Below are 26,434 nucleotides of genomic sequence, written 5' to 3' on the forward strand. Positions count from 1 at the left end.
TGCTTGATATTGTTGAACGAAAGCCTCATTCATATTCTTTAGTCTGAAAAAGCGTATACTTTTGCTTCATGTAATGACTGGTTCTCTAATTTTATTAAAAAGGGTCATATACTGAATTTGGACACTGTTGGTTTCAAGAAACAACCACATAAAAAAAGATGGGGATTTTATGCTTCTTTTTTTTTTTTTTTTTTAACCTAACCTTTCTGGTAAGAAGCTTGTTTGCTTCAGCGTCTCTTGCATCATGCTTTCCCTTTGACTTTAGATATTGAAGCTCCTATTCTGATAATTTCCAAGTCACTTTTTCTCCTGAGTTTACAAAACATACTGTGTTAATTGTGTGGCTTTCCTAATATGTTCTGCTGAGACTCTAGAGAAGAGAAGAGTAAGTGAAAAATCCTGGCATTTATAGAGATGAAAGAGGGAGTTTCAATACCATACAGTAGAATGCAGCACTGAAAATTCTGAGTTAATGGCAGCTGAGTTAGTGTACCTATGCATGGAAGTGTTAGATACTGTACGCAGGGACTAGTTTGGGACTAAGAAGTAGTATAGCCCAATTAGCAGAGCATTGCACCAGATTAAATCATAAAGTGATCCCTAAAAGCTAATAATTAGTTCAGATATTCAGCTGTATTATCACAGTTATGTTTCATTCATGCTATATGAAAACCCTGAACATGGATGGTTCCACCACAGTGCTGGTGTAGGTGGTATTGTCTTGAAAGTTTCTTCAGTAATCTCCACTAGGTGGTATGGACAAGTCCAGTGACGTCCACCAGCATAGCTTTAGCATAGTATTTCAAATTTGCATTGTGCCTCTCTGACTGGGGTTCGAATAAATAAATCCTAGATTGCAATTAATATTCCTCCAGCTTTGCAGTTACAAACACTTGATGATAGTACACTTATGTTTACTACTATTTTAGGAATTCTGTATTTGTATTCTATAGGTCTTCTATCTTTTAGTATGAATTACAATTATACTCATACCTGAATTGTAATTACATTACAGATAAGCCTTTTAGAGCCTCTTGAAGTACACAAGGAAAGAATTTTTTCAAAAACTTATTTGCATATTTCCATATTAATAGGATTATACCATTTAAGCGCAAGAACACACAACGGTAGGTATCAAATGGAGCAGTGACATAACCAGCTATCAGATACTGTCCCCTGCCTTCAGCTCAAAAGGAACTAGAAATACCCCACTGTCCATGGGTGCTGCTAAAAAAATCCAAAAAACCAGTCAGTTGATTAGGAACTTGGATAACCCATGTTAAAGGTCAGTCTTAATAGCATGGATCAGGATAGGTAAATACTGAAGAAATGCAAACTTGATTCAGAGAGAGTTGTACATGTCAAGCTCTAACTACTGCTTAAGAAATTCAGTTATTAATGGTGGCCCCAACCTTCCCAAATCTCTACTTGTGGCTAACAGTGACAGAGCCTTTCTAGAGCCATATGAATGGAAGCGGGATTTTTTTATATCTTCAAATCCAATTTTAGGCTTGAACAAAGTCAGCTGTCGTCTGCATGGCAGCTGAGAAACAACCATCTCTTTGCTTGTGTTAGCACGTACATGCAGTTGACTTGCAGTGTGTGAATGACCAGACCAAGCATACCAGTTATGTGAATGAGAATTGTTTTCAGTGTTCATTATCCTCTGTTCAGTGTTCCTGGGGATCCTGAGGCAGTCTAAAAATCTGAAGCATTCCTACAAGAGGAAGAGGAAAGCTGAAGGGCCCTTGTGTGCCCATAGGTGTTAGCATTCTCCTTTTTCCCCCTGGTTCTAGTCATGGTTTGAATGTGCTGCATAAAGAATATTGGCTCAGTCTACCCACCAGTATTCTGGGTGTTTCTGTACGCAAGTAGTTCTTTGCAAGCACTAAACCTGAATCTATGTTATAGGTAGCTTTGTCTCGAGTCTTGCACCAGTCCCTGTCCCTTGGACAGACCTTGGACCTACGTTAGAGTCCTGTCCCTTGCTGTTCTTGCCTGGGCTTCTTGAGTGGACGCTGGCCTGCCTCCCTGCCTCACCTTGTACGACAAACCACTGAAAGGCTTATGGAGCCGATTGCTCTCGCCACCTCGGCCCTCCTTAGGTATTGCAAATCTGCGTCCTGGTGAGTTAGGGGATGGCCTTGCCTGTGCTGTTGTCACCCTTGGTGCCTGGCTTTAATGGAGTGTCTCTCACTGCTCCCTGACATCTGTGGACATATACACAGATATATACTCTATAGCGTGTCTGTATAGGTATGTGTAAAATGCATCTGTGAGTAAATAAGTAACATATTATGCCTATTAGTATACTGCTTCACATCTATATTTATACGTGTACTTATATTTATTTTCTATATTCTGCATTCCCTATTATATATCCTTGCATTGGGTGTAGGTGCCCAGGCGCTGGCAGGGGGACTGCAGGGCGGCCTCTGTGAGGAGAGGCAGGGGCTGCCCCGAACCGGACACAGCCGGCTCCAGCCGGCTCCAACCCACCCACCACAGCGCGCGGCCGAGCCCCTCAGCCACGGCTGGGGTGCCTTGGGGAAAATGCATTTCGGAAAGGCCAAAACCACCGCATAGCCTGTGAGGTGAGAGGGGAAAAAGAAGTGTGGGAAACAGGCCTGCGAGCACCGAGGTGAGAGGAGCAGGAGGAGGGGGAGGACGTGCTCCAGGTTCCAGAGCAGAGAGTCCCCTGCAGCCCCTGGAGAGCCCACACTGGAGCAGGTTTTTCCTCAAGGACTGCAGCCCGTGGAAGAGCCCGCGCTGGAGCAGGGGAACAGTGTGAGGAGGAGGAAGGGTGGGCAGAGGCAAAGCATTACAGACTGGTCCCCCTGTGTCTCTCAGGGCATGTGTGAGGGAGTGAGGTAGAGGAGCTGGGAATGAAAGAGAGGAGTTGAGCCTGGGAAGGGAAGGTGGGGGAAGATGTTTTAGTTTTATTTGTTTCTCACTATCCCAATCTGTTTTAACTGGCAATAATTTAGGTTAATTTTCCCCCAGTAGGATCTGTTTTGCCCATGACAGCAATTGTCCTTGTCTTTATCTTGACCCATGAGCCTTTTCATCTTATTTTCTCCCTTTGTCCTGTCGAAGATGGGAAGTGAGGGAGCGGCTGGGTGGGCGTCTGGCAGCCGGCCAGGGTCAACCCACCACAATTCTATAGTCTATAGTCTATATATTATGTATATCTATTTCTTTATATAGAAACCTACGTATATACAAAAATGTATATATATTTTTTTTTGTATTAGCACTTCCTGGTCCAAAGGAAATGAGCAGCCAGTCGGAGGGTGGTCTGAGATCATGTGGGTATGATGGTTTCAAAAAAATGACAACCATCCAATCACAGAGAAGTACGAAAGCATGTGGGGTATGAGATAAAAAATGTGGGTCTACCCACACTACCTATGGGTATATTGTAGGCAGGAGCGTCCCGCTCTGACCCCTTTCTGACATAGACAGGAAGGGGAAGTGTTGCTATCAGCCAGTCACAGGGCAGCCTGTGAAAAAGTGGTGGATGGTGTTTTACAAAATGGCAACCCCTGGGGGCAGAAATAGGTGAAGGGAACAGACGAGGTGACTGGAAGATGTACAGGACTTTGGGGCAAGTGGGCCACAAGGTGGGCAGTAGGGGCAGGGCTTCCTCTGCTGTTAGGGTGGCATCAACCTGTCCCTGCTCATGCTGGGTGTGGGTTGTCCTCATGCTGCTTTTGCCCTCCACCAAGCTCCCTCCGGTCTGTCACCTCTGTGCTGGACCCTGGGGCCCCATCTGTGTGCACCACCCCAGGTGTAGTCCAGCAAAAGGGAACCATCACTGGCCTTCACATGCTGGCAGGGCTACAGGGGATGCAGTTCAAGATGTGGGCAGTCTTCATCCGACGTGGGTTTGGGCCTGCCCCGTACTGTGTGCAGGACTTGACATTTGTTCATGTTGAGTTTTATGAGATTCCTGTAGGCTTGTTCCTTAGCCTCTCCAGGCACCTCTAACCAGTGACTCTGCCCTCAGGTTTATTGACTGAGCCCCTGGTTTGGTGTCATGTGTGGACTTGGTGAGGTGCATTTCATCTCCTATTCTGAACACTGGTAAAAATGTTGACCAGGCCAAGTCCCTGGATAGAATCCTAAGAAATTATCTTGCCACTGGTCTCTAGGTTGCACATGAATTTTTCCCCTTCCCGATAAGCTCTTCCTCCTGTATTTTTCATGTGAAAGCTACCCAAAGCACACTAAGTGTAATTAGTGTGTTCATTTCTGTTTGCTGAAATCTCACAATTTTAATAGTACAGCCACCAGGGCTGATAGTCTGTCATTTGCTTTGAAGTTTTTGAATTAGCCTCGTCAGTAGTGTTTATCTTCTTTAGAAGGGTTTCTCACTGGAAAAATTTCTCATTACATGCAGGACTGTTAAGGTTTCAATTGCTGGTTTGGAGTTTAGGAGTTTAGGTACAGCCTTTTGGCATGGAATCAGAGGAAATGACGTCTGGAAAGGCTGGTACACAAGAGGGTATGTTTCTGGCTGTTATTGGAAGAAATTTCTGTTTTCTTACTTTTCTCTTGTTTTCTGCATGACCTTAAGAGATGGTGAAAACTGTCGTGCAAACATATCAGAAGTCTGTCTTTCTGATCTGTCTGTCAGAGTTCTTCATACATCATTTATTTTCACCAGTTGTTTAAATGTTCAACATGTTACCAATGGTGGAAAGATGGCTGAGACATAGTATGCATCAAAGTAATGGGTATTCTGCCAGCATTTAAGCATTTAATCAACTAAATTCAACTGTGCATTTTGTTTTCCAATTCTCATGACTTTTCAATTTTGCTTTTTAAAACTATTTTAGGGGGCAGGAGTATGTATTTTGAGACTTGAATTTTTTTCTTTATCTGAATGGTGATACTAGAAATACTGTGGTAGTAGCTATTTCTTCTGTATTTATGTATGTTTTGAATTCATGGAATGTATTCAATGGAACATTTTTCATTGAAATTACTTTTCCTCACTCCAGTCCTATGTCTAATTCTACTTTAATGAATGCATTATCAATTATGATACCTTTCTACTGCAGCACATAAGTTATATAGCAATCAGTGAAACATGGAACATTCACTATGACAAGCTTCTATGGGAAATCATACTTGATAATATGAGTTTCAGCTTTTTATTTAACTGTGTTCAGCCTTTCTGTCATTTTTATTCCATGTTTCTTGAAAGTTATTGAATGCAAAATGATGATATTCACTTGACTAGGAAGAATGAACTGATTAAACACAAAATACTTGTGATGAAAAAAGTTATATGAATGAGAGCTAAAACTAGATCTAGATTTGCAGTTCAACTTGATGAGTCACTAAACACTGTTTTCTTTTTGCAGGTTTCTCTTGGTGCTGATTTGTTTAATATTCAGTGTACTGTCTACTATAGAGCATTATTCTGAATTTGCCACTGGAACACTTTTCTGGATGGTAAGTGAACTTTTTTGTAAATGACTCTAGTCAATTTGACTAAATCTATATTGCTTTAGGTGAACAAGGGAGATAACTGTTTAAAATCCTCATGCAAAGCATGCTACTAGGACATTTAAAATATTACCTGCTTTCATTAAAGGAAGGTCATAGTTTAATGGGGATGATTATTTTCTAGACCTGTAAACTGTGAGGGTACTTGATAGATTAACAGTTTTTATATTCTTGCTTTTCATAAGGTATCAAACTGTACCCTGTAGCTCTTATAGTAGACAACTGGTGTTCATCAGTCTTATGCAGTGTGGAACAGGATATTGTATAGGCAGGAATGTATTTTTGAAACATTTCTTCTAAGTCTTATTGTAAAAAATTGGCCAAGGACCATGCTCTTCAGAAGTATCTGAATCTCAGGGGCTAAGTGATTTCTGTCAGAGTAGTTTGCCAGTATATAGAACAGAAAGGAAGAGCTTCTATCACACCTCTATGCATCAGTGATTTGGCTTTGAAGTTGGTGCTTGTTAACTGTTATGGCTGTTAGCAATCCACTAGGGTGTTGGATTCTTCTTGAGCATACATTAAGTTTTGTACTTGGTATTTTGTAAAAGCATAAAGACATTGTGCTGCTTATCTAATATCCTTTTCTTGATGTTAGGATCTTAAGTAGTAATTTAAACAACAGGTGTTGTGATAGAAAAATCTGCTCACTTGGAGGTATACAGAAGTGACTTATTGTTTTCACAGTAGCCAGGGAAAAAATTTTTTATCACTGGACTGAGGGGCTAATTTACCGATGAAATGTACCTGAACCATGTTACCAGTCCTGAGCTATTAAGTCTCTTAAAAATGTGAAATCACATCCAGCAACCATCTAACAACTGTTGTAACATACATACAAAATTTTTAAGTGTTAATTTGAGGTAGGTGGGAAATAAAAATACAAATAATTTTCATGAGGACTCCACACAATGTTCCTTCTCTGTTCCCCCCTGCCCCTCTTCACCTGTAGAAAGTTAAGAATGGCAATGAAGCATCCTTGATAAAAATGGAGTAAACCACTTTTAAACAGTTGCGCACAATATCTGTATTTCAGCCACTCATCCTCTGATCTCAATGTGTGATAATCTCAGTATTCTTATTGTAATTTTTTTTTGCCAAGTGGTGACTTCTAATGTGATGGATTTGGGTTTTCCATCTGGTCTGAAAATAAAAATCAGTTACTTATTTGTTTTCCTGTGGCTTAGACTACATTAGTATATGCAGCTTTTGAATGCCATTGACTAAGCCATCATTAGGATCCCTAGTTATTTGGGGATTTTGATTAATGTTAATCCTGTAACAAATGTTGCTTGGCCTTTAAGCCATATTCAGTGTCAAGCAAAGTGCAGTATTCTGCCAATCATACATAGTCTTATACTCACTGAAGGATTTAGAGTGATTATAGCTCAGTATAACCACCACCAAACAGTAATACTGGCAAGGATTCAATGCTTAGCTGATTGTTTTTGTGCAGATGGTATGTGCATGTACAGACACATATTATTGTTGGACAAAAAATAACTAGATGAAGACAGATATGGGGTTCACATAGTGCCCACATAGCACTGCCAGCTATTTTTAAGTGATGTTATTGTCAAACAAATGAATCATGCATAGTCAGTGGCAGTGCTGGAACAATTTCTTGGCCACCTTGTGTTACAGCCTTACCCTGGAGGATAGATACCTCTCTTGAGTTTATTTTCCTCCCTGCTGTTTCCTGAGCTTCCTTCCTAGAAATGGCCAACACAGAGGTTAGCTGTTCTGCTGGCTACTGTAGATTCACTTGCCTAGAAAGCATTTGTCTTAAAACTGTAAGTATTACAGTTTGCTCTGAAATAAATTCACTTCAGTTACAACACTTGAAATATTGCTTTAGAGCTAATTGAATTAGTTCTTTTTCACAGAGTTGTGAGGTTTCTTGTTTCTAGTAGCTGAATGGTTAGATTCCTGTTTGGAGCACTTCTCCCCACCTTTACCTGAAGGAATTTCAAACTGCATCTCCCACTTTACCCAGGAGAGTGCTAACCCCACAGAAGCCTGGGGGTCATTGCTGTCTTTGTAATAGATCATTACTCTGATCTATTTCATACCATAGTTGACTGTTCATGGAACCAGAGAGAGTTTCTCTCACCAAAATATGAAAACACATGCATATGTATTCTGCCTTCCATGCCACTCTGTTCTCTTGAAACTATTTGAGAACAGTGGAGACTGCCAGTATGGTGAGAAAAAAAATTGGACCAAAACATCTATTGGATCAAGTTCAAAATGAAATTTATTTGTTTCTGTCCTAACTGAAGGAACCTGTAATTCTTTGCATAGCCCTGTTAGTGTGTCAGTAGCAAATAAATACTAGTCTGTGATGCTTGTGGTATTTTGCCACTTGTAGAAAAACTGCTTTTCGTTATATTGAGGTACATTAACAGTTGGGAAGGATCAACTTCAAAATTGTAATGTTGAAAGTTGGTAAGGCCTGACAAGAAGAATAGCATTTGATACTTTTAGACGCTTAAGTGTTTTGTATTTTCTTAGATAGGGTGAGATGATATGTCAAATATAATTTTGGATAATATGTGTCACTGAGGTAGATATGGCACATTAGTAACAGATGTAACTGCAGATGTGTCCTAAGCCACTAAAGTCTTGTGTTTTAAAGACTAAATTTTTTAATGTTCTTAATACATCTGGGTGGTGTAAGATAATTTCTTGTCAAGTGTGAAATATATCATCATTCAGACGAGCTATGTGAATATGCCAAGGAGAGAATACCATATTAAGAAGGCCCTCCAAAGCAGTGTTTGTAGTTTGAATGGAAAAAGGGGGCTGAAGAAGCAGTTGCTGGAACTTAAAGTAAAAAAAGCCTCAAACCCTTATTCGCTGCGCCCCACCCCCCGCCAAACATATGTTTTCAAGTCTCTGAAAATTCAAGTGAATTCTGGAGGAAAAAAAATATGACTCTTTGTCCCTGTGTTTGACTGTTAAGGCCAATCTGTCATCTTTGAGACTATTGAAGACGTTGCATAGCCACAGCTTCTGATACAGGCTGATGCTATGCCTCCCCAAATGCTGTAAATTGCTCTATTTTGATGTCCTTGCTTGGGCATAAAGGAAACTTCTGTTCTTTGCATTTATGAAGAAAAGACAACATGTAAATTTCCATCTGATTATCACTGTGGTAAAATCAGTTTACTTCTGTGGTAGTAGGACCGGTAAAATTGCTTGTCTTGAACTTGTAAATGCTGTCATTTGAAGGACGTTTTTGTTCTCATACTACCAAATATTTTGTGTATTCACTGCCACTCTTGGAAGGGTTTTTGCCAGCTGTCTGTGATAATCTAGTGTACATACATTGTATGATCATTGTTAATTCCTGGTTGTTTTGTTTTGTTTTTTTTTTTTTTCTCCTCTGACTATTTAGCAACTCAGTAAATGAGAGAAGTGACAGTGGCACTGGCACAATGAATCATGCTGATAAACACCAACAGAATAGATAGTCAAGAACATAATTCCTCCTGAAGTTCTTATACTTGCAGAGAGAAGCTTAGAGTTTCAAATAGTGTTTAAAATGAATCACAAGACTTCTAGGTAGAACAACCATGTACATGTTATTTCACAATCCACAAAGCTTAAATGCACTCGCAGTTGTTTTTTATTCAGATTGCTACATGTAGTGTGGTATGAAAAGGAATCTCTAGTTTCCCTGGCTTTCCTTGGTCCTGGATCTGTACTGTTGGGAGCTTTTTCACTTGTCTATCCATCAGTATTTAGGATCTGCTGCATGAGAAAGTTCTTGCACACTGTCTGCGGAAACAAGCACAATGGAATGGGCCACAGTTGTCAATAAAGTATTTGCAACACTTAAGGCAATACTACATTACCATCTGCCTTCTAAACTTGCAGCGCCTGCCCCTCTCTTCAGCTCCTGCAGATGCTGGAATTTTCCAAGAAGGAAGGGCAAATAGGGTTTTCCAAAATAATTGCGGCCACTCAAGTTACAGATTGCATAATGGGAGGGAATAGCATCTCCACTTGTCATAGTATGCAAATGCTGAATCTCACAGAACTCTCAAACCATGTGCCTTGGTGGTTTCTTCTTTTCATAGAGTCAGAAAATAATTTGGGTTGGAAGGGACCTCAGGAGGTCTCTAGTCCAACCTCCTGCTCAAAACAAGGTCAATGATGAGATCAGACCAGGTTGCTCGGGGCATTATACCATTAGATCTTGAAAACCTCCCAGGATGGAGACTGCATAGCCTTTCAGAGCAGCCTGTTTCAATGCCTGACCATCCCTCATAGTGAAGAAGGTTTTCCTTATATCTAGTACGAACCTCCCTTCTTTCAATTTTCGTTTGTTGTCTCATTCTTCTGCCGTGGTCTGTTTTCTTTCATCTTCCTGCCATGCACTGCTGTTAAGAACCTGGCTCCATCTTCTCAATTACCTCCTTGTATGTATTGACAGGCAGCTCAGAGGTCCCACATGCATTCATTTCTCCAGGCTGAGCAAGTCCAGTTCCCTCAGCCTCTCCTTATAGGGCATGTGGTCCAAACACTCTGACCACCTTGATGGCCCTATGCAAAACTTGCTCCAGTTTATCAAAGTCTTTCTTGTAGTGGTGGAAAAAAACCAGGTGCAGCATTCTAGGTGCAATCTATTGCTAAGTAAAGGGGGATAATCACTTCCCTTGTTCTCTTGTTACCTTTCAACACTTCCTTGTATTTGGAGGAGGTTGTCTTTAAAGACCTGCTAGACCTGCTATCCTGAGCTTGTTGACCCTTCAGAGCTGTCTCCCGTGGGATCCCACCTATCAGTTCCCTGAATAATTGGAATTTGCTCTCCTGAAGTGTAGGGTCTGTATTCCCTTTAGGATCTTGAATTACATTATTTCTTGGATGCTACATCCAAGGCATTGTCATTGATTATTATGTCCCCAATTAATTTTTCCTTGTGTATCTAAACAGCAATCCAGCTGTGTTTCATTCCCAGTTGCCCACTCAATAACTGTATCTAAAAGTTACTCCTGAAACACTCCAGAAACCTCTCAGATTGCTTGCATCTCACCGTGTTGCTCTTTGAAAAGGTGCTAGCTGAATTATAGTCTTCTATAAGAACCAGGGCATAATCTAGAAACTTTCTTGAGTTGTTTAAAGATGACTTTGTCTCCCTTTTTATCCTGATCACGTGATCTGTGATGAACTTCCACCATCATGTCACCTTTAGTGGCCTGTTGTCAGATCATGATTTGGTGCACTAAGTCCTTAATGTCTGACTTCTGGAAGAAGTCTGGCATGCCTCTTTTAAAGCCCCTGTCTGATGTCCTTGTCCATTTCTTCCAGTTTCGCATGCCCTAAATATTGGAGCAGGTACCTTCTTAAGAAATCCTCCATTTTGATCACCAGAACGAATTGGCGAAACTGAGCAGCGTGCTGAGCCAAAAGAGCAGTGTGAAGAATGACTATGGGCAGTTCTGTAACTGGGATTGCTGAAAAGAGAGAACTTATTCTATTGTATACTAAAAGCAAGTTTCTGAAATATTCTTGCCCAGGGTGGTGTTTATGAACTTGAGGTACAGCCTCACAAATTATCATGCCATGGCTGAGTACCAGCAGGTGGATAACTGTGGTGTATGGTATGTTCTATGAGTAACAATTTGAGGGTAGGGGAGGGAATGTGGCTTTCTTGCCTTTTTGTGGACCATGTGGTAAAGCCTGTTCCCAACAGGCATGTGAGCATCAGAATTTTTGGAATTGGTTTAAAATTCCTTTAAAAAAATGGATTAATACTTTTGGTAAAAACAAGGAAGGAAAAACCTGTTAAATAGCTGTCTTTTTTTTCCCCTACTTAATTATTCTCTAGACACTTTTGGCACTCATGGAGATATTTGATGGGGTTCATTTGCCTTTTTAATAGCTTCTTCCAAATACAAGTCAAGAACAGTAATTATGGGATTTCCTACAGTCAATACTTAATCTTGAGTCAACACTGTTCACTTTCTGTCTTTGATAGAATTGACTCCTAATTATTACTTGTGTTTATCTGCTACCTTCCCAATGGTTTTCATAAGTGCTCCTTATATAATGTGTGACTGAATGCAGAATGAGTTTGTGATTCCTGCCTGAGCTGCAGAGCTGCATCCACATGGACTTTTCTGACAGGAACCTGGCTCTTGAAGAGTGTTCATCTTGAAGAAGGCAAAACCTGACAGCTGTTCTTTTGTTCCATCATCCTTACCTGTTGCTTGTTATTCTTTTCTTAATGTAAAATTCTTTAAAAATGCATATTCTAAGAAATTAAGAGAACAGGCATAGTATTATTTCTTTTTTTTAATTGGAATCCCTACCTGCTTGAAGTAATTTCATACTTCAGTCCTTCACTGATGCATTTACAGATGGCTTAATAAATAATTAAAAGAAGAAAAAGTTAGTCTTTAAATACTAGAGTTGTCTTTAATCTACTTGTTCTTAAAATAAATATATGCACTTTTATCATTACCTTGGATTCCTGTCACGGGTCAACTCTGTTTCCATTGACCATATTTCCTAGAGTTCTAACCATTTTACTTCTTTTTGCTTTCATTTGTTGAAATTTGCCCTGTGAGTTCAACAGATCAATTAAATCAGTGCTGATTGCTTATGAAGTCTTTCATTACAAAACCTTCTGCTTTGCTTAATTGCTCTTTTCGACTTTTAACATTTGTAACTTGTATGTAAGTCTTCCTTTTATACTCCTTGTTCTAAGAATGATCCTCTAAAATCTTATTTACAGTAGTGTTTAAAGTTATGCTTCTTCTTCAGCCACTTTCTTCTCTGGGGGGTCATCAAACTTACATGGACATGTGTTCTTCCTGATATATAAAGCTTTCTTTTAGGTGTGTGTGCATATTATACAACTAATGTATATCTTTTCACTAGTTAGTATTGTTGGGTGGTTGTTCAAAGCAAAGAATGTCTTGAGCTATTTTCAAAGAGTTGCTGATGTATTAGCAGAGACTTTTTGCATGACCATAGGCAAACCTTGAAGTTGTCTCGGTCCAAGATCACAGTAGCCAAGTAACTGAGATTAAAACTAAAAAAAGTGTATAGGAGTATTTTTACTTAAAGTTACTATAGGAATTATTGTTTTTACTTAAAAAGTTTATGCCGGAAAAGGAAAAAAAACCTGTTTTCAGCAAACCATGCATATGCTTATGTTCATCTATTTTTTCAGTCTTCCTTCATTGTGTCACTTTTAGGTAACATTTTATCTTTCCACTTTGTCCCAAATTTTAATTCCCTAATATATACAGTTATAATTTTATCTTATTTTAAGATGATTCTGTTGAAAAATTGTTTTTGAGAAGTTGTCAAAGCCTTTTGTATAGGCTTTTGCCTATACAGCAGGAAGCTGTAATGTTTTCTTAATGATCTAGTAGTTTGTGTGTCAGTTTTGATTTATAAATGGCATCTAGATCTTTAAGAATATGGCATTAAAAGATAAACTATAAAATGGGCCAGGTGTAATTCCTCCTTTGAGGATTAATCTGATTGAATTTTCATGGTTAGAGGTCATATGCTTTTCTACCAGGAGAGGTCACCATGGTAGTTTACAAAAGACAGATTTTTATTTTTCTTGTAAAAGACCGTGCGAAAAGAGAGTTTCTTAGCTCATGGGAGTAATTTCACTAATTGTGCTGTTCTAAAAACAAGAACAAAGTATTATTTTTATCAGACACATGATGTTTTTACACACTATAACAGAACACAATAAATCATCTATTTGTATCGTGACAGAGTGTTGTAGGTAAAGAGGAAATTTATCACTGTTTTAATATCTTGATATTAATTGCTTTTTTAAATTTAAGAATACCAAGAGTGTTCTTGACTGAGAAAATAGAATGGTTTTGCTATAAAGCATATTGATTTAAATTTATTAATTTAATTTCTACTTGTATGCCACGACATATTTAATATTGTGGTCATTGCTATTAGAATGAAGGAGGAATAGGAAATATTGTTTATCTTAATGTGCTTTCCAATTCAGAGCACATAATCCAAATGTGAAATCGCTGCAACATTTTCAGACTAGGTGATAATGGCAAAACTGTGTAGGAAATGATATACCTGATTGGACAAAAGGCTTAGTTATTTCAGCATTGTATCTCTGATAGTGGTCTGTTGCCAATGCACAAAAGGAAGGCTTTCTCACAAAACTATTATCTATTAAAATAGGTAAAGTGCTTCTGGTCTTTTGCTTTCACCAGGGGTCACTACATTCTAATCATATTCTCCCGATGGGTGGTTTCCTACCATAGTTTCCTCAGGCTTATGGGATAAGACTTCAAAGGGCATGTGCTGTCCTAGAAGCTTTCTGCAGCAGAGCCACAAACAAGGTGGCTAGTCTTAGTGTTTCAGCTGGGATCACCTTCCCTGTTTCAGCAGGGCTGGATCCTAGATTCCAGTGGTTTTTCTAGATGAGCTCAGCTCCTGTGGTACCTCTTCCTTTGGGAGACAGACGTTACGCATCCGCTTTCCTCTGACATTGCTGGAAAAAACAACAGCATATCTTCCAAACACATTAACACCTGTAGTTCATAGCAGTAGAGTACTAGAGGGTACACAATACCCTTAAAGACTCTGTTTTCAGGGTCCTCACCTGTCTCTGTTGTAGGCCCTCACTGCCCTCTCACACTACTTGGTTGCTAGCAATCCTCACGTAGTGACTACGTTTAGCATGTAGCTTTAATTAACATTCCTCTGTTTGCAATTCCTGTTGGAGAAAAGGCTGAGATGTGAAATTAGGAGCTTCCACATCAGCTGCTGCTTAAGCTTTTCAGGAGAGAGGCTCATGTAGTGGCTGTATTTAGGAGTCATGGCTTAAGCGGGGGCGGGGGGGGATCTCATGAAAGACTTCAAGGCTGCAGATAGATCACATTATTCTGTGGCTTTCCTGAAGTCATTGCTCTGTTTTGGCTTTATATAATGATTTCTTCTGCATCACGTGCCATGAACACGTCGTCCTGCTGTATATATAGGCTAGGCTTCTCAGAGTACCCAAACTTCAGAGTACCAAGTGACAGTTGGGTTACTTAAGCCAGCTAAGGCATGTGTGTATTTCACTGCTCTGTTTCTGAGCTAGACGTCAGGATGGCTTTTCTTTTTTGAAAGGAGTGAGTTGATGACACCATTTTCAAAGTGTGTGTTTTTAGAAGAGGACACACTCTTCCTGTCTACAGTGGAGGAGCTCTCCTGTTCCTTTATTTTTGTTTGTGCTTTTGTCCCTTCTCCCATTTAAACTATGTAGTCATGTCATAAAATGCTGTGTCATCTTTAATCTGTTAGCAGAGTAGAAACAAGGCTGCATGGTATATAATGATGCCCCATCCCTGGCAGTGTTCAAGGCCAGGTTGGATGGGGCTTTGAGCAACCTGGTCTAGTGGAAGGTGTCCCTGCCCATGGCAGGGGGTTGGAGCTAGATGATCTTTAAGATCCCTTCCAACCCAAACCATTCTGCGATTCTATAAGCTTTATTTAGTCTTCTCTACGATTTATGGTGAAGTGTATGTATTCTAATAGGTTTGAGGGCATTTTCTCCATCCCATCAAAGCAACCGGTGTTAGAAAGTAAAAATGGTGGAATTTTTAAACATTTCTTACTTTTTTGCCAGTTTACAATTCTAAATCTGTGCTTTGCCACATGGCATTAGCACTTAGGTCCTTCTCCAGGTCTGTTTAATAAAGTGATATGTTGATAGTCTAACACATTAAGTTCACAGGTACTCCTCTGGCTGGCTTCACCAGATCATTTCTTACAGATGATAATGGATTTCTTACAGATTATCACATGCATACTAGGTCCCATAATATTTAGTGGCATTTGGTGATATTTGTGTAGTGTATATTGCCTGTGTAACAGTAGGTGTTAATGAGGTGTACAATCCCTTAAAGGCGCTGACAGGTAAACTGCTTCAGTAGAAAAATACACTATTTCTTTTATACTATGGAAGAGTCAGACTATGTTAGTGTAGAATACATCTGAATAAAAATAACCACATAACTCAAAAGCGTTTGCTCTATTCTTTTATTCCTTGTAAACCTGTGAGAAAGAAAACAAGCTCTTTCTGAGCTTCTTGTTGGTCTGTGGGAAGATAAAAAAATAGATCAGTAATATTATATTATTATAATATAAAACATAATTAAAATAGATATGGAATATTGTTTCATACATTAAACATTTTAGGAAAAAAATGAGTCCACAAGTCTTTCAACACCTTCCATAAGCTTAAGTTGTCTGCTAAGTGATCTTGCTGAGTTGCCATAGTCTTTCTGGAATCAAGTGTAACTCAATCTTCTCGATGTGAATTATACTACAATTATTCTTGTGGGTTATATTACCTTGTGGGTTGCCCTAATGCAGTACAGAACATGCTGTGTTGGATGATTACTGTGTGCTTTTCTGCTATCTAAAAATCATTGTGCAGTAAGTATGGCTGAGACGAATTAACAAAGGGCCAACTCATAATGCCCTTAGTCAAATTTTACTCACTTCTTACTCTAGCTCTATAGAGTTTTCTGTGCAAAGTGGTTTCAGAATGTGGTCCAAAAGACTAGAGAAACATTTCTTATTTGGGAGTGAGAGGAAGGTGGAGAGGTACATGCAGGATTTTTCCAATTCCTCTCCTCAAAATTTTGAGACTCTTCCAAATCAAAAGGTTAAGAAACATGGACATGGTTATTTACAATTCTGAAGTGGATATTCACATTGGATAGATTCCAGTCCAGGAGTAAAGCTAAACCCTTCCCCTCCTACCAGAAGCGGTCCCTTCAGGTCAGGCTTCAAGACATGCTCTTGGGGAACTGGAAGGCTCCTGTGGGGTACTGGTGAATCTATAAAGAAATGAAGAACTTCAGGTGCTAACTTCTTAAATTTTCTTGATTCATTATTTGATTGTTTGCTTAGCAGTATCTTTCTGAATTAAGCAATTCTAGAAAATATCCTGCTCAAAAATAATTGAGACTGTAGTTAATTTTCTTTGTAGAAAAACTGTTGCCTGCCTAAATAGAATTTAAAAGTAAATCTTGCTCTCCAGCTCACCCAACTCAATTGAATGGTAGTTGTCACAGGTAATGTGGCTAGAGCACCGTGTGCTTCCCTTATTAGTGTACAACTTCATTCTGTACAAGAGATAGCAAATGTCAATAAACTGAAAGATAAAGATACTCCTGGTATGAAGTCAGTAAATTCAGCATATTTATCAGGAGTGCATAGAACATTTAAGAAGTGTTAGACAAATCCATTTGTATCCAAACAACAGACTTTTAAACATTAAGTGCATTGGTTTCATCTAAGAGATCTAAGTCTGAATCAGCTAATGATACTGTAGGACACTTAGCAGCATTTGGCATCTTTTCTTCCATATATTGGATATTATATTTTCACATATGATGTCTGTCACCTTTATAAGAGCAAGCATGATGGTAGAAAATAAGTATTTTCAGTATCAGTAGGTTTTCATAGCATTTGAGTAACTATTAAGCTAAACAGGTCACTAAATTGACATTTTCAACTCTGAGGACGGGAAAACCTTGAAGACAGGTTATCAGATTAAATTTTGGACACAAGTACACGTGTGCAAACATTTGGACTATTAAACCTTTATGCCTGCTTCTGAGGCTTCATTGTTTTGAGCTGCCATTCCTTGATTGAATCTTCGTGAGCACACACTATTCATTTAGCCATCCCACTTCCTCTTTTTACCCGAGCACCTAAATATTCCAATAAAAAAAGTGAAGAGAGCCTTGTGTGTGCTCTCCACCTAAAACACAGCTGCAGCTGAGAAAATACTTGTCTTTTTCATGTGTGCACTTTAATCACTCCAGCTGAACTCCTTCCCTTCTGCTTCCCCCATGCAGTTATCCATAACCGTACTGGAACATTGTAAATTCCAGGCTGTATATTTCATTTACACACGGTCCTGTATAAAATGTTGATTTTCTGTGTTAATGTGAGCATTTTTTTATTTGGTCATCAATGACATTCTTGGGTAAAAGTTGATGGCTTTTCCACAAGTTTCTTATTTGACTGAATTAGATACGGATGGAAGTTATTTGCATACATATTTCCCTTTAAGCTTTTTTTTTCATATTTTAAATAAAATTAATAAAATGGAGTTATACTAAGAATAGAATAAACATGATTATGTATCATTTTATGACTTATTTTGTGGGGGAAAAAAAAAGACTTACGCAGTGGCTAGAATTAAGAAAAAGAAAAAAATACAAAGATGAAATTAGTTTAAGGGCTTCCACCTGACTGAGCAAAGAATATTATAGGTGTGTGTTTTAATTTTTTTTCCCCAGACAACAGGGACAAGCACAGAATAATGGAACACTGCTACTGACTTTAGCAGAGGTATTAGGTAGTACAAGCCCAGTTTAAAATCTGTAATTATATTATATGTCAGTTCTTTACAGTGGTTAGGCAATTACTGCATGTTAAATGCTTTCCCTAGTATTACTGTGGCAATTTGAATTGCCAAGAGTATCCTTTACCACTAACAAAACAGGAAGAGCCTAACATGTGAGTGTGAAGGATCTGGCCCGTACTGTTGTTTCCTTACTCTGTGCTCCACTTCCTGGAAGCTAATTCGAGTTGCACTACTGCCTAAAGACCCTCTCCACTGGTACGCTTGTCAATACAGCGTGCCTTGGGCTGTGCCTCTGCAGCAGATTCAGTGCCCCAAAGGATGATGCTCTGTGTTTTCCACACCTGTCCCGTGATCCTTCAGTGGGTCATGGTAAATGTCCTGACAGTTTGTGGCAACTGTTCTGTTCAATGGATGTGCAGTTTTGCTTTCCCTTTCTTTCCTCACAGGAGTTCAGAGAAGGGTTGCTGAGAAAAATGGAAGGCTCACACTCGAAGCTGATTCTAGACAGAGTACCCAAGGGTATTTATTAGCTCTATTTTGATCAAGCCTGATGTGGCTCTTATTTTTTTGAGGTAATGGTTTGTTCCTACTTGTTATTTTTGGTTTTGATTTCATTAGGGGAGTTCATCCCTGACTTCTGTTGATGCCAAATGGCTTTCCAAGTTTATGAAATCTGCTGAGAATCCTTCATCATGTATTTCTTCCTTCACTACTTGCAGGAGAAGGGGAAAAATAACTGCTGGGAGCCTAAATAAAAAATTTTGTGGGATCCTTGTGAGTATAATCCCATTTTGAAAGCAAGGGTTCTGGAAAATTTCAGAATGCTGGAGAAGGATCTCAAACTGACATACAGATGGATGTCAATCATCAGGAGCATATTTGGCATACTATTTAATTTGCTGATTTTTTGTGCAGTTTTTTTCTGGTTCATGTTTTGTCCACAGCAACTCCTCACCATCTTTTGTTGCCATTTTGGTGAGAACAAGTATTTTTTCTGACTTTCCAGAAGATTGCTGGGTTTTTTTTTTCTTTACCAGAGGGTAAATATGAGGTAATAAATTTAAGGTTCTGAAAAGTGTTTATGTGTATAGGAGGAAAAGGAGGCAGGTTAGGGCTTTTTTAAAAGTGAATTTAGTGAGGTGAAGCTTGATCAGCCTTGACAGCCCTGGGAATGGATGTCTTCGATTTTTCATTACAGTATACACAACAACAGTGTAAGTTTCATAATCTTCCTTTTTTTGGTTGGTTTTTTTTTTTGGAGGGACCACCTATAGAGCTGTGATGTTTGTCCAGTTTCCATGCTCTTTTGGTCTTTGGCCTGTCTGAGGCTGCCAACAAATGTGTTAATTGCTGTGGTTTTGGTAATGTGGACACCTGTTCAGGACAAAATAAACTGAGATCAGTAATTAATTCCAAATTTATTGAAGATGTAGATTCCTCCTCCTTCCTCATTCCTGTCAACAATTTATTTTTCCTTTCCATAGACTATGCAACCTTATTGACTTCAGCAGGGTTTCCTGGATGTAACCAAGATGGGTTCTTGCTGGTAGCTGAAATAAAATCATAGGTTCTGGAATTTGCCTTGAGAATAAAATACCCTCAGGCCAGTTATAGTTTTAATTTAAAATTTTAAAAGTACTCTCAGAGGATCATCAAGGAATAACCTAAGTCTAAGAAGTTTTTGCTTCCTCAGCGCTTATCTGCTTGTCTCCTTTCCACGGAATTTTTTACCTAACTGACCCAGTGATTCTAATACGCAGTTTCTGTAGTAATGATTCTTCCACTGCCATCAGTGTTGTCTGTTAGGACCGACATTGAATAAACTGCCACTGAGTGGCAGAAGCATGCTTTTGATGCAGTTGGATGGCACGTTTGTTTTCATTTGAATTGCTATGGATATCTTCCCTTGTGAAAGGATAAGTTACCAACATTGTCAACGAAGTCGCATAAGCTATGCTTTCTAATAGTGTTTCTTCCTCTAAGACTGCAAATACATGTATTTCTGAGGTGGAGCTCAGTAGAGCTCAGCCATTTTAGTCTGCAGATAAGGACGTGGAACTGTTTGCTTCAGAAATGCTCTTTCAGTTCAAGCTTTGGTACTAGCTTTCTGCCTAATTACAGAAAGAAATGCTCATGACTTCATAGTCTACTGCAAAGCTTCAGTGCATTCATCCAGCAGGTCTATTAGGTCCATATAGACAGTGTTCTGCTTTCTTTGGTGGAAATAAGAGATCCTTAATAAGAGACTTGAAAAAAATGCTACTGAGTGATGATACCAGGAACCTGCTAAAAATGTAGACAATTTAATGAGTGAGAGAGCATTTTGCAAGATTTCTGAAATGCAAGAATTGTTTTCATTTGAGGATCGTTCTTGAATTGTGCTTTGAGTGATATGCTTGAATAAATGTTTGTATTTAGATTTCAGACAGAGCACAAACTTAGAAGTATTACTTGTAGAAGCTCCAGATAATACGTTAATTTAAAAAGTCAAACTTGTGGAGCTAATTTGCTGTGTATTTTCTTGTGCTTCTGCCTTCAAACTGTGCTGTAAACTTTCTTAGCTTTCTACTAATCCTTGGTTTTAGCCAGCCTGCAAGTGCCATGAAAACAGAGGAAGCCTGCATATTTTCTTGGTTCTCATTCCAGGCAAAACAAGGAGGTGGAAGTGAATACAGAATTGTTAACCTAATTTTGTTAAAAATCAAAATTGATACGAAATTTTGCATATTAGTGTAGAGTTTTTCTTATTTGTTTTTTCAGCTTTGAAATATTTGGTCTCTTTTCAGCCATTCAGAATGTCAGTTTTAAAGACATGTTGGTATTGTTATTCAGTGAAAATTGTAATTTAAGTGTGTTCACTCTTTGGGTGCTTTAGAATTCCCCAGGTGCAGATTGCAAGCATGTTTAAGTTAAAATACAAATATTTTCCAAAGCTGTAATTTATGTAGGAGGTGTTTGGTGACTCTGAGTTACTGGATACAGCTTGGGTTGGAACAAAGCCTAGAAGCTGTATTTTCGTTGTGCTAGCATATTGCAATGGCGGAGGAAAACAAGGAAGGAAGGAACAAAGATCTCAACAAATCTGTCCATGTTGCGATCTTTACTAATCCACTTTCTTTAGAAGTATCTCAAAGTATACTGATCCTTGGTTATGCACAAGTGCTTTACAGTATAGTGCTATAGAGGGCAGCAATACTAAAATACAGATAATTCATTTATTTTATACGCTGTATAGATATTGCTCGCCTCAGTCACCAAGGTGAGCAGCTCCAGTACTGGCAGGACCTGCAGCAGAGCGCTCCAGCGCAGTGCGTGGGGAGGGCTCCTGAATGGGGGCGACCTCGGAGGGAGCCGAGAGACCCACCAGGAGCCCACAGCTTGCATGACAGCAGTTGACAAGACCTGGTTGGGGCTGAACCCCCCCCCCCAAGAAACCTGTAGGGAGTGCTAGCAACCAGGGAGGGCAACACAGGGCATGGTGCAGCAGTATGCATGCAGGAAGGGTGCTGTAGCTCTGCCGGCTTGACCGTGGAGCAATGGTATCCACCTAGCAGAAGGCTGTGCCTTCTTTAAACTCTGTGCCCACCACGACCGGCGCAGCTTCCAAGACAGGGCTCCAATGGGAGCATGCTGCCACTCAAGTGTCAGGCTGCAGGCTGTTCCCAATATGCAGACTGGACTCACTTCTAGGGAAGTCTGCTGCCTCCCTTGTGCCCGGGTTAAAGACATGAACAGAAAACTTCCTACCCTGGTACGGCCCTCAGATTATTATCCATTATTGATTTTTCAGGTAGGCAGTGATGAAGTTGCAATAAGAAGTCCAAGGGCAATCAAGAGAGACTTCAAAGCCCTGGGACGACGGGTGAAGAGATCAGGAGCACAAGTAGTGTTCTCCTCTATCCTTCCAGTTGCAGGGAATGGTGAGGGAAGAAACAGGAAGACCCAGCAGATCAATACCTGGCTCTGAGCCTGGTGCCACTGGCAGAATTTCGGGGGTTTTGATCTGTCTACATGACACCAGGCCTGCTGGTGACAGACGGGGTACACCTGTCTCAAATGGGGGAAAGGATCTTTGCGCAGGAGTTACCAGGGCTCACTGAAAGAGCTTTAAACTAGATTTGAAGAGGGAAAGGGTTAAAACCAGACTTGCTAGAGATAAGCCTGGGGGTCGTATGCCAATGTTTGAGGGACGGTGTGCTAGCAAGGTCCTTCAGTCTGCTCCACGATGTGCTGAGTACACTGGAGCACATCTGAAATGTCTCTAAACTAATGCGCACAGCATGAGGAATAAACAAGAGGAGCTAGAAGCTTTGGCCTAGTCGCAGAGCTACAACGTCATCAGCATAAGTGAAACCTGGTGGGATGAGTCCTCTGACTGGGGTGCCATGATGGACGGTCATAGGATCTTCCAGAGGGGTAGGCAGGGCAGGCAAGGTGGGGGTGGGGGTGCTGTATGTAAGGGAGGAGTTGGATTGTATGACACTTACAGTTGGTGATGGCATGGTTGAGAGCCTTTGGGTAAGGATGAAGGAGAAAGCAAATAAAGTAGGTGTTCTTGTGGGGGTCTACTATCGACCACCCAGCCAGGATGACAACACCGATGACTTATTCTACAAGGAATCTCTAGATCAGCTGCCTTTTTGTCCTTATGGGTGATTTTAACTTCCCAAACATCAACTGGAAATATCACAGAGTGGACACAAACAGGTCCAGGAAATTTCTGAAGCATGTTGAAGATAACTTCTTGGTGCAGGTATCTGACTAGGAAAGGTGCCCTGCTAGATTTGTTGTTTGTATACAGAGAGGGACTTGTGGGCCAACTGGTGATTGGTGGCTGTCTTGGTCACAGTGACCACAAAATAGTTGAGTTTCAAAAGTTGGCGATAGGAGAAGAACTGCCAGCAAAACTTTGATCCTGGATATGGGGAGAGCAGACTTCGGGCTGCTGAATGATCTAGTTAGTGAGGTCCCCTGGGAATCTGCTTTTGAAGGTGTTGGGGTCCATGAATGCTGGTTACTTTTTAAGAACCATCTCTTAAATATGTTAATAGCAAAAGGAGAATCAGAAATAGCATTGGGTCGTCACTTGACGAGGTTGGTCACCTCACAAATAGGAACGTAAACAAAGCGGAGACATTTATTGCCTTCTTCCCCTCTGTCTTCAACACCGATGATGGGCCCTGGGAACCCCAGAGCCCTGTGTTGGAAGACCATGCTTGCAGGGATGATAAACTCCCAGCCGCCCCTGAACATGTTCAAGACTTGCTGCTTCAGCTGGATGCGCATAAATCTGTGGGGCCCAATGGGATTCATCCCAGGGTACTGAAAGAACTGGCTGATGTCATTGTGGGACCTCTCTCCATTATTTTCCAATGGTCTTGGGAGTCTGGAGAGGTCCTAATTGACTGGAAGCTAGCAAATGTTGTTCCAATTTTCAAGAAGGGTAAGAAGGAAGACCCTGGTAATTACAGGCCTGTCAGTCTCGCTTCAGTGCCTGGAAAAATTATGGAGAAGGTTATTCTGCAAGTTACCAAAAAACACTTGAGAGACAATGCAATCATTGGTCATAGCCAGCACAGTTTCATGAGGGGAAAGTCCTGCTTAACCAAATTAATTTCCAGTTATGACAAGGTCACCCATAGTTGACCAAGGGAAGTCAGTAGATGTGGTGGGTTTGGATTTTAGCAAAGTTTTTGATACTGGCTCTCACAGTATCCTTCTGGATAAACTGTCCAGCACACAGCTAGACAAGTCCATAATACGTTGAGTGAGCAATTGGCTGATGGGTTGGGCTCAGAGGGTTATAGTAAATGGGATTACATCAGGGTGACGGCCAGTCACCAGTGAGGTTCCCTAGGGCTCAATTTTAGGGCCAGTGCTCTTTAATGTTTTTATAAATGATCTGGATGCAGGATTTGAATGTACATGAAGTAAACTTGCCAATGGTACTAAACTAGGAGGAGCTGTGGACTCCCTCAAAGGTAGAGAGGCCTTACGGGGAGATCTGGATAGACTAGAGAGCTGGGCAATCACCAACTGTATGAAATTTAGCGAGACCAAGCACTAGATTCGCCACCTGGGTTGGGGAAATCCTGGTTAGACATACAAATTGGGGGATGAGAGGCTGGAGAGCAGCCCTTTGGAAAGAGATCTGGGGGTTTTGGTTGATGGCAAGTTGAATATTATTCAATAGTGTGCCCTGGCAGCCAAAAGGGCCAACCGTGTCCTGGGGTGCATCAAGCACAGCATAGCTAGCTGGTCGAGGATGGTGATTGTCCCACTCTCCACTGCACTGGTGTGGCCCCACCTTGAACAGTTTAGGACGCCTCAGTATAAGAAGGACATCATACTATTAGAGTGTGTCCGGAGAAGGGCTACCAAGATGGTGAAAGGCCTTGAAGGCAAGACCTACAAATAGCGGATGAGGTCATTTGGTTTGTTCAGCTTGGAGAAGAGAAGGCTGAGGCGTGACCTCATCACAGTCTACAACTTCGTCAACAGTGGCAGTGGAGCGGGAGGTACTGATCTCTCTCCGGTGAGCAGTGATAGGACACAAGGAAATGGAATAAAGCTGCATCAGGGGAAGTTCAGACTGGAGATTAGGAAAAGGTTCTTCACTGAGAGGGTGGTCAGTTACTGGAACGGGCTCCTGAGGGAGCACCAAGCTTGACAGAGTTCAAGGAGCCTCTGGATGATGCTTTTAGTCATATGGTTTAGTTTTAGGTAGTCCTGCAAGGAGCAGGGAGTTGGACTTGATGATCCTTATGTGTCCCTTCCAACTTGAGATATTCTATGATTCTATTTTGAATATACAAAAGTTGACATTGCACGTTCTGGTTTTATGTTTATAAATTCTGTTTCATGATCTAGAAATGTTTCATATACTTGTTAGTTTTAGGAAAGATATGCTTGTAGCCTCCCTCCATTTCTTATTCTTAAAAATTTTAAGTTTTGGAAAGAAAAAAAAGAATAATATTGTGGTTTTTTCCTGTGATATACTGATGGAATGGAGTTTAAACCATCCTTTTATTCATGCAAATCACATTCAGGAACAGATTATATCTCCTTTTTATGTGCTAGCTGGCATATGCATATAAAAAGTGAACAGATTAAGAACATTCCTTTTTATTGCATCTTTCATCTCAACAAGTTTATTTGTATTTAGTCATGGGAATAAATTAGATGTGCAAACTGTAGTCTGTCTTTTAATGAAAAAAACTGATATTTTTTCCTTTTAATTCTGATAGGAAATAGTTCTGGTTGTGTTTTTTGGTGCTGAATATGTGGTCCGATTGTGGTCTGCAGGCTGCAGGAGTAAGTATGTTGGCCTCCAGGGAAGAATACGGTTTGCCAGAAAGCCAATATCAATTATCGGTAAGATTTAAACTCTTTTTTTCCTTAACTTTGCTATTATCATCCATTTTAAAATAAAGGTCTCAACTACTGCAGAGACTGTGTTGCAATTCTGAGCTATGTCTATCACTCAAGCATTTATCTACTTTGTGAACCTATGCAATTACTTATTCTTTTGGATTGCTAGAACTGAACGTTTAAAATATGGCTGTGAGACCCAGGCAGACATCAGCATAAGAAAGGTAAAATTGTGAAGTCAAGAAATCTTTACTAAATCTACTTGTGTAATTGGAGAAAACTGACAAATTTTGAACACAAAATCCTTTCTTAGGTCTGCTGTAGAAAGCAAACACAAAGGTGAGTATGAATTGGGAAAAACATGGGAACGTGCAAAGTATAACTCAGGAAAAATGCCCCCAGGTAGTACTAACATTAAGCCGTTTTAGATAGTTTGAGAGACTATTGTGGGTAGCACCTCTGGAGTAGGAGAGAGCTTAGGGGGAGAGGTGAATAATAGAACCTGTGAAACAGTGAGGGATTAATAAAAGGTGATATTCGGACAAAATTGTAGTACACCATAAAATCAGTGTTTCTTTTTTAAGCCTGTGATTTTATATAGACTCCAGTAGAGCTGTGAATTTTACGTTGCTCAAGTATCAACTCATTGAGTTTTAAATAAAGCAAAGTGGGAGAAGTGAAAAGGCTTTCCTTAACCATCTGTGACTTTATGAAACTTGGTGCAAAAACTCAGGAAACAACATATTCTATTATACATCTAGATGTGGGTAGTGAATAATGTGACGAGATACTGTACTCAGGTTTGGGTTTTTGAGAAAGAAGTGTTTCATTACATACAAAGAAATTCTTTAGCTGCTTCTAGAACTGTTATAGTTTCATGATCCAACTGTGAAGTCTATAGGTAACTTTTTTCTACTCATGGTGTTCTTGACTTCTCTTTCAATTAAGAAATGCTTCTTAGGTAGGTATGTTAGAGTACACAGGTGCAGGAGAAAATGTGGCACTCCCATTAAACTATGATTTCAACTTGATGGTGGTTCTTTATACTGGTATTGTGCATCTTCCACAGTAAACATTAATGTTTGTATAGCCCTTGGAGAAGATACGCTGGTTTTTGTTAAGAAAAGCTAAGAATGACTACAGCTGGTTGTGCATTGAAAGGTA

At 40.0% G+C, this 26,434-nt stretch overlaps 1 protein-coding gene across 15 annotated transcripts in view; it reads left to right on the forward strand.

Moving 5' to 3' along the window:
• Positions 1 to 26,434, forward strand: part of LOC104323056 (potassium voltage-gated channel subfamily KQT member 1) — a 517,159-nt gene that overhangs the window by 21,154 nt on the left and 469,571 nt on the right. For all 15 annotated transcript variants that reach the window (XR_011328745.1, XM_069806849.1, XM_069806840.1 and 12 more), the window contains exons 3-4: positions 5,373 to 5,463; positions 25,147 to 25,273. Coding sequence is in view for 14 of the 15 variants with exons in the window: in XM_069806849.1 (XP_069662950.1) it covers positions 5,373 to 5,463; positions 25,147 to 25,273 (218 nt within the window). In the remaining variant the exon portion in view is untranslated. The remainder of the gene's footprint in view (positions 1 to 5,372; positions 5,464 to 25,146; positions 25,274 to 26,434) is intronic.

The sequence above is a fragment of the Haliaeetus albicilla genome, chromosome 19 (assembly GCF_947461875.1).
Source record: "Haliaeetus albicilla chromosome 19, bHalAlb1.1, whole genome shotgun sequence".
NCBI classification, from domain to species: domain Eukaryota; kingdom Metazoa; phylum Chordata; class Aves; order Accipitriformes; family Accipitridae; genus Haliaeetus; species Haliaeetus albicilla.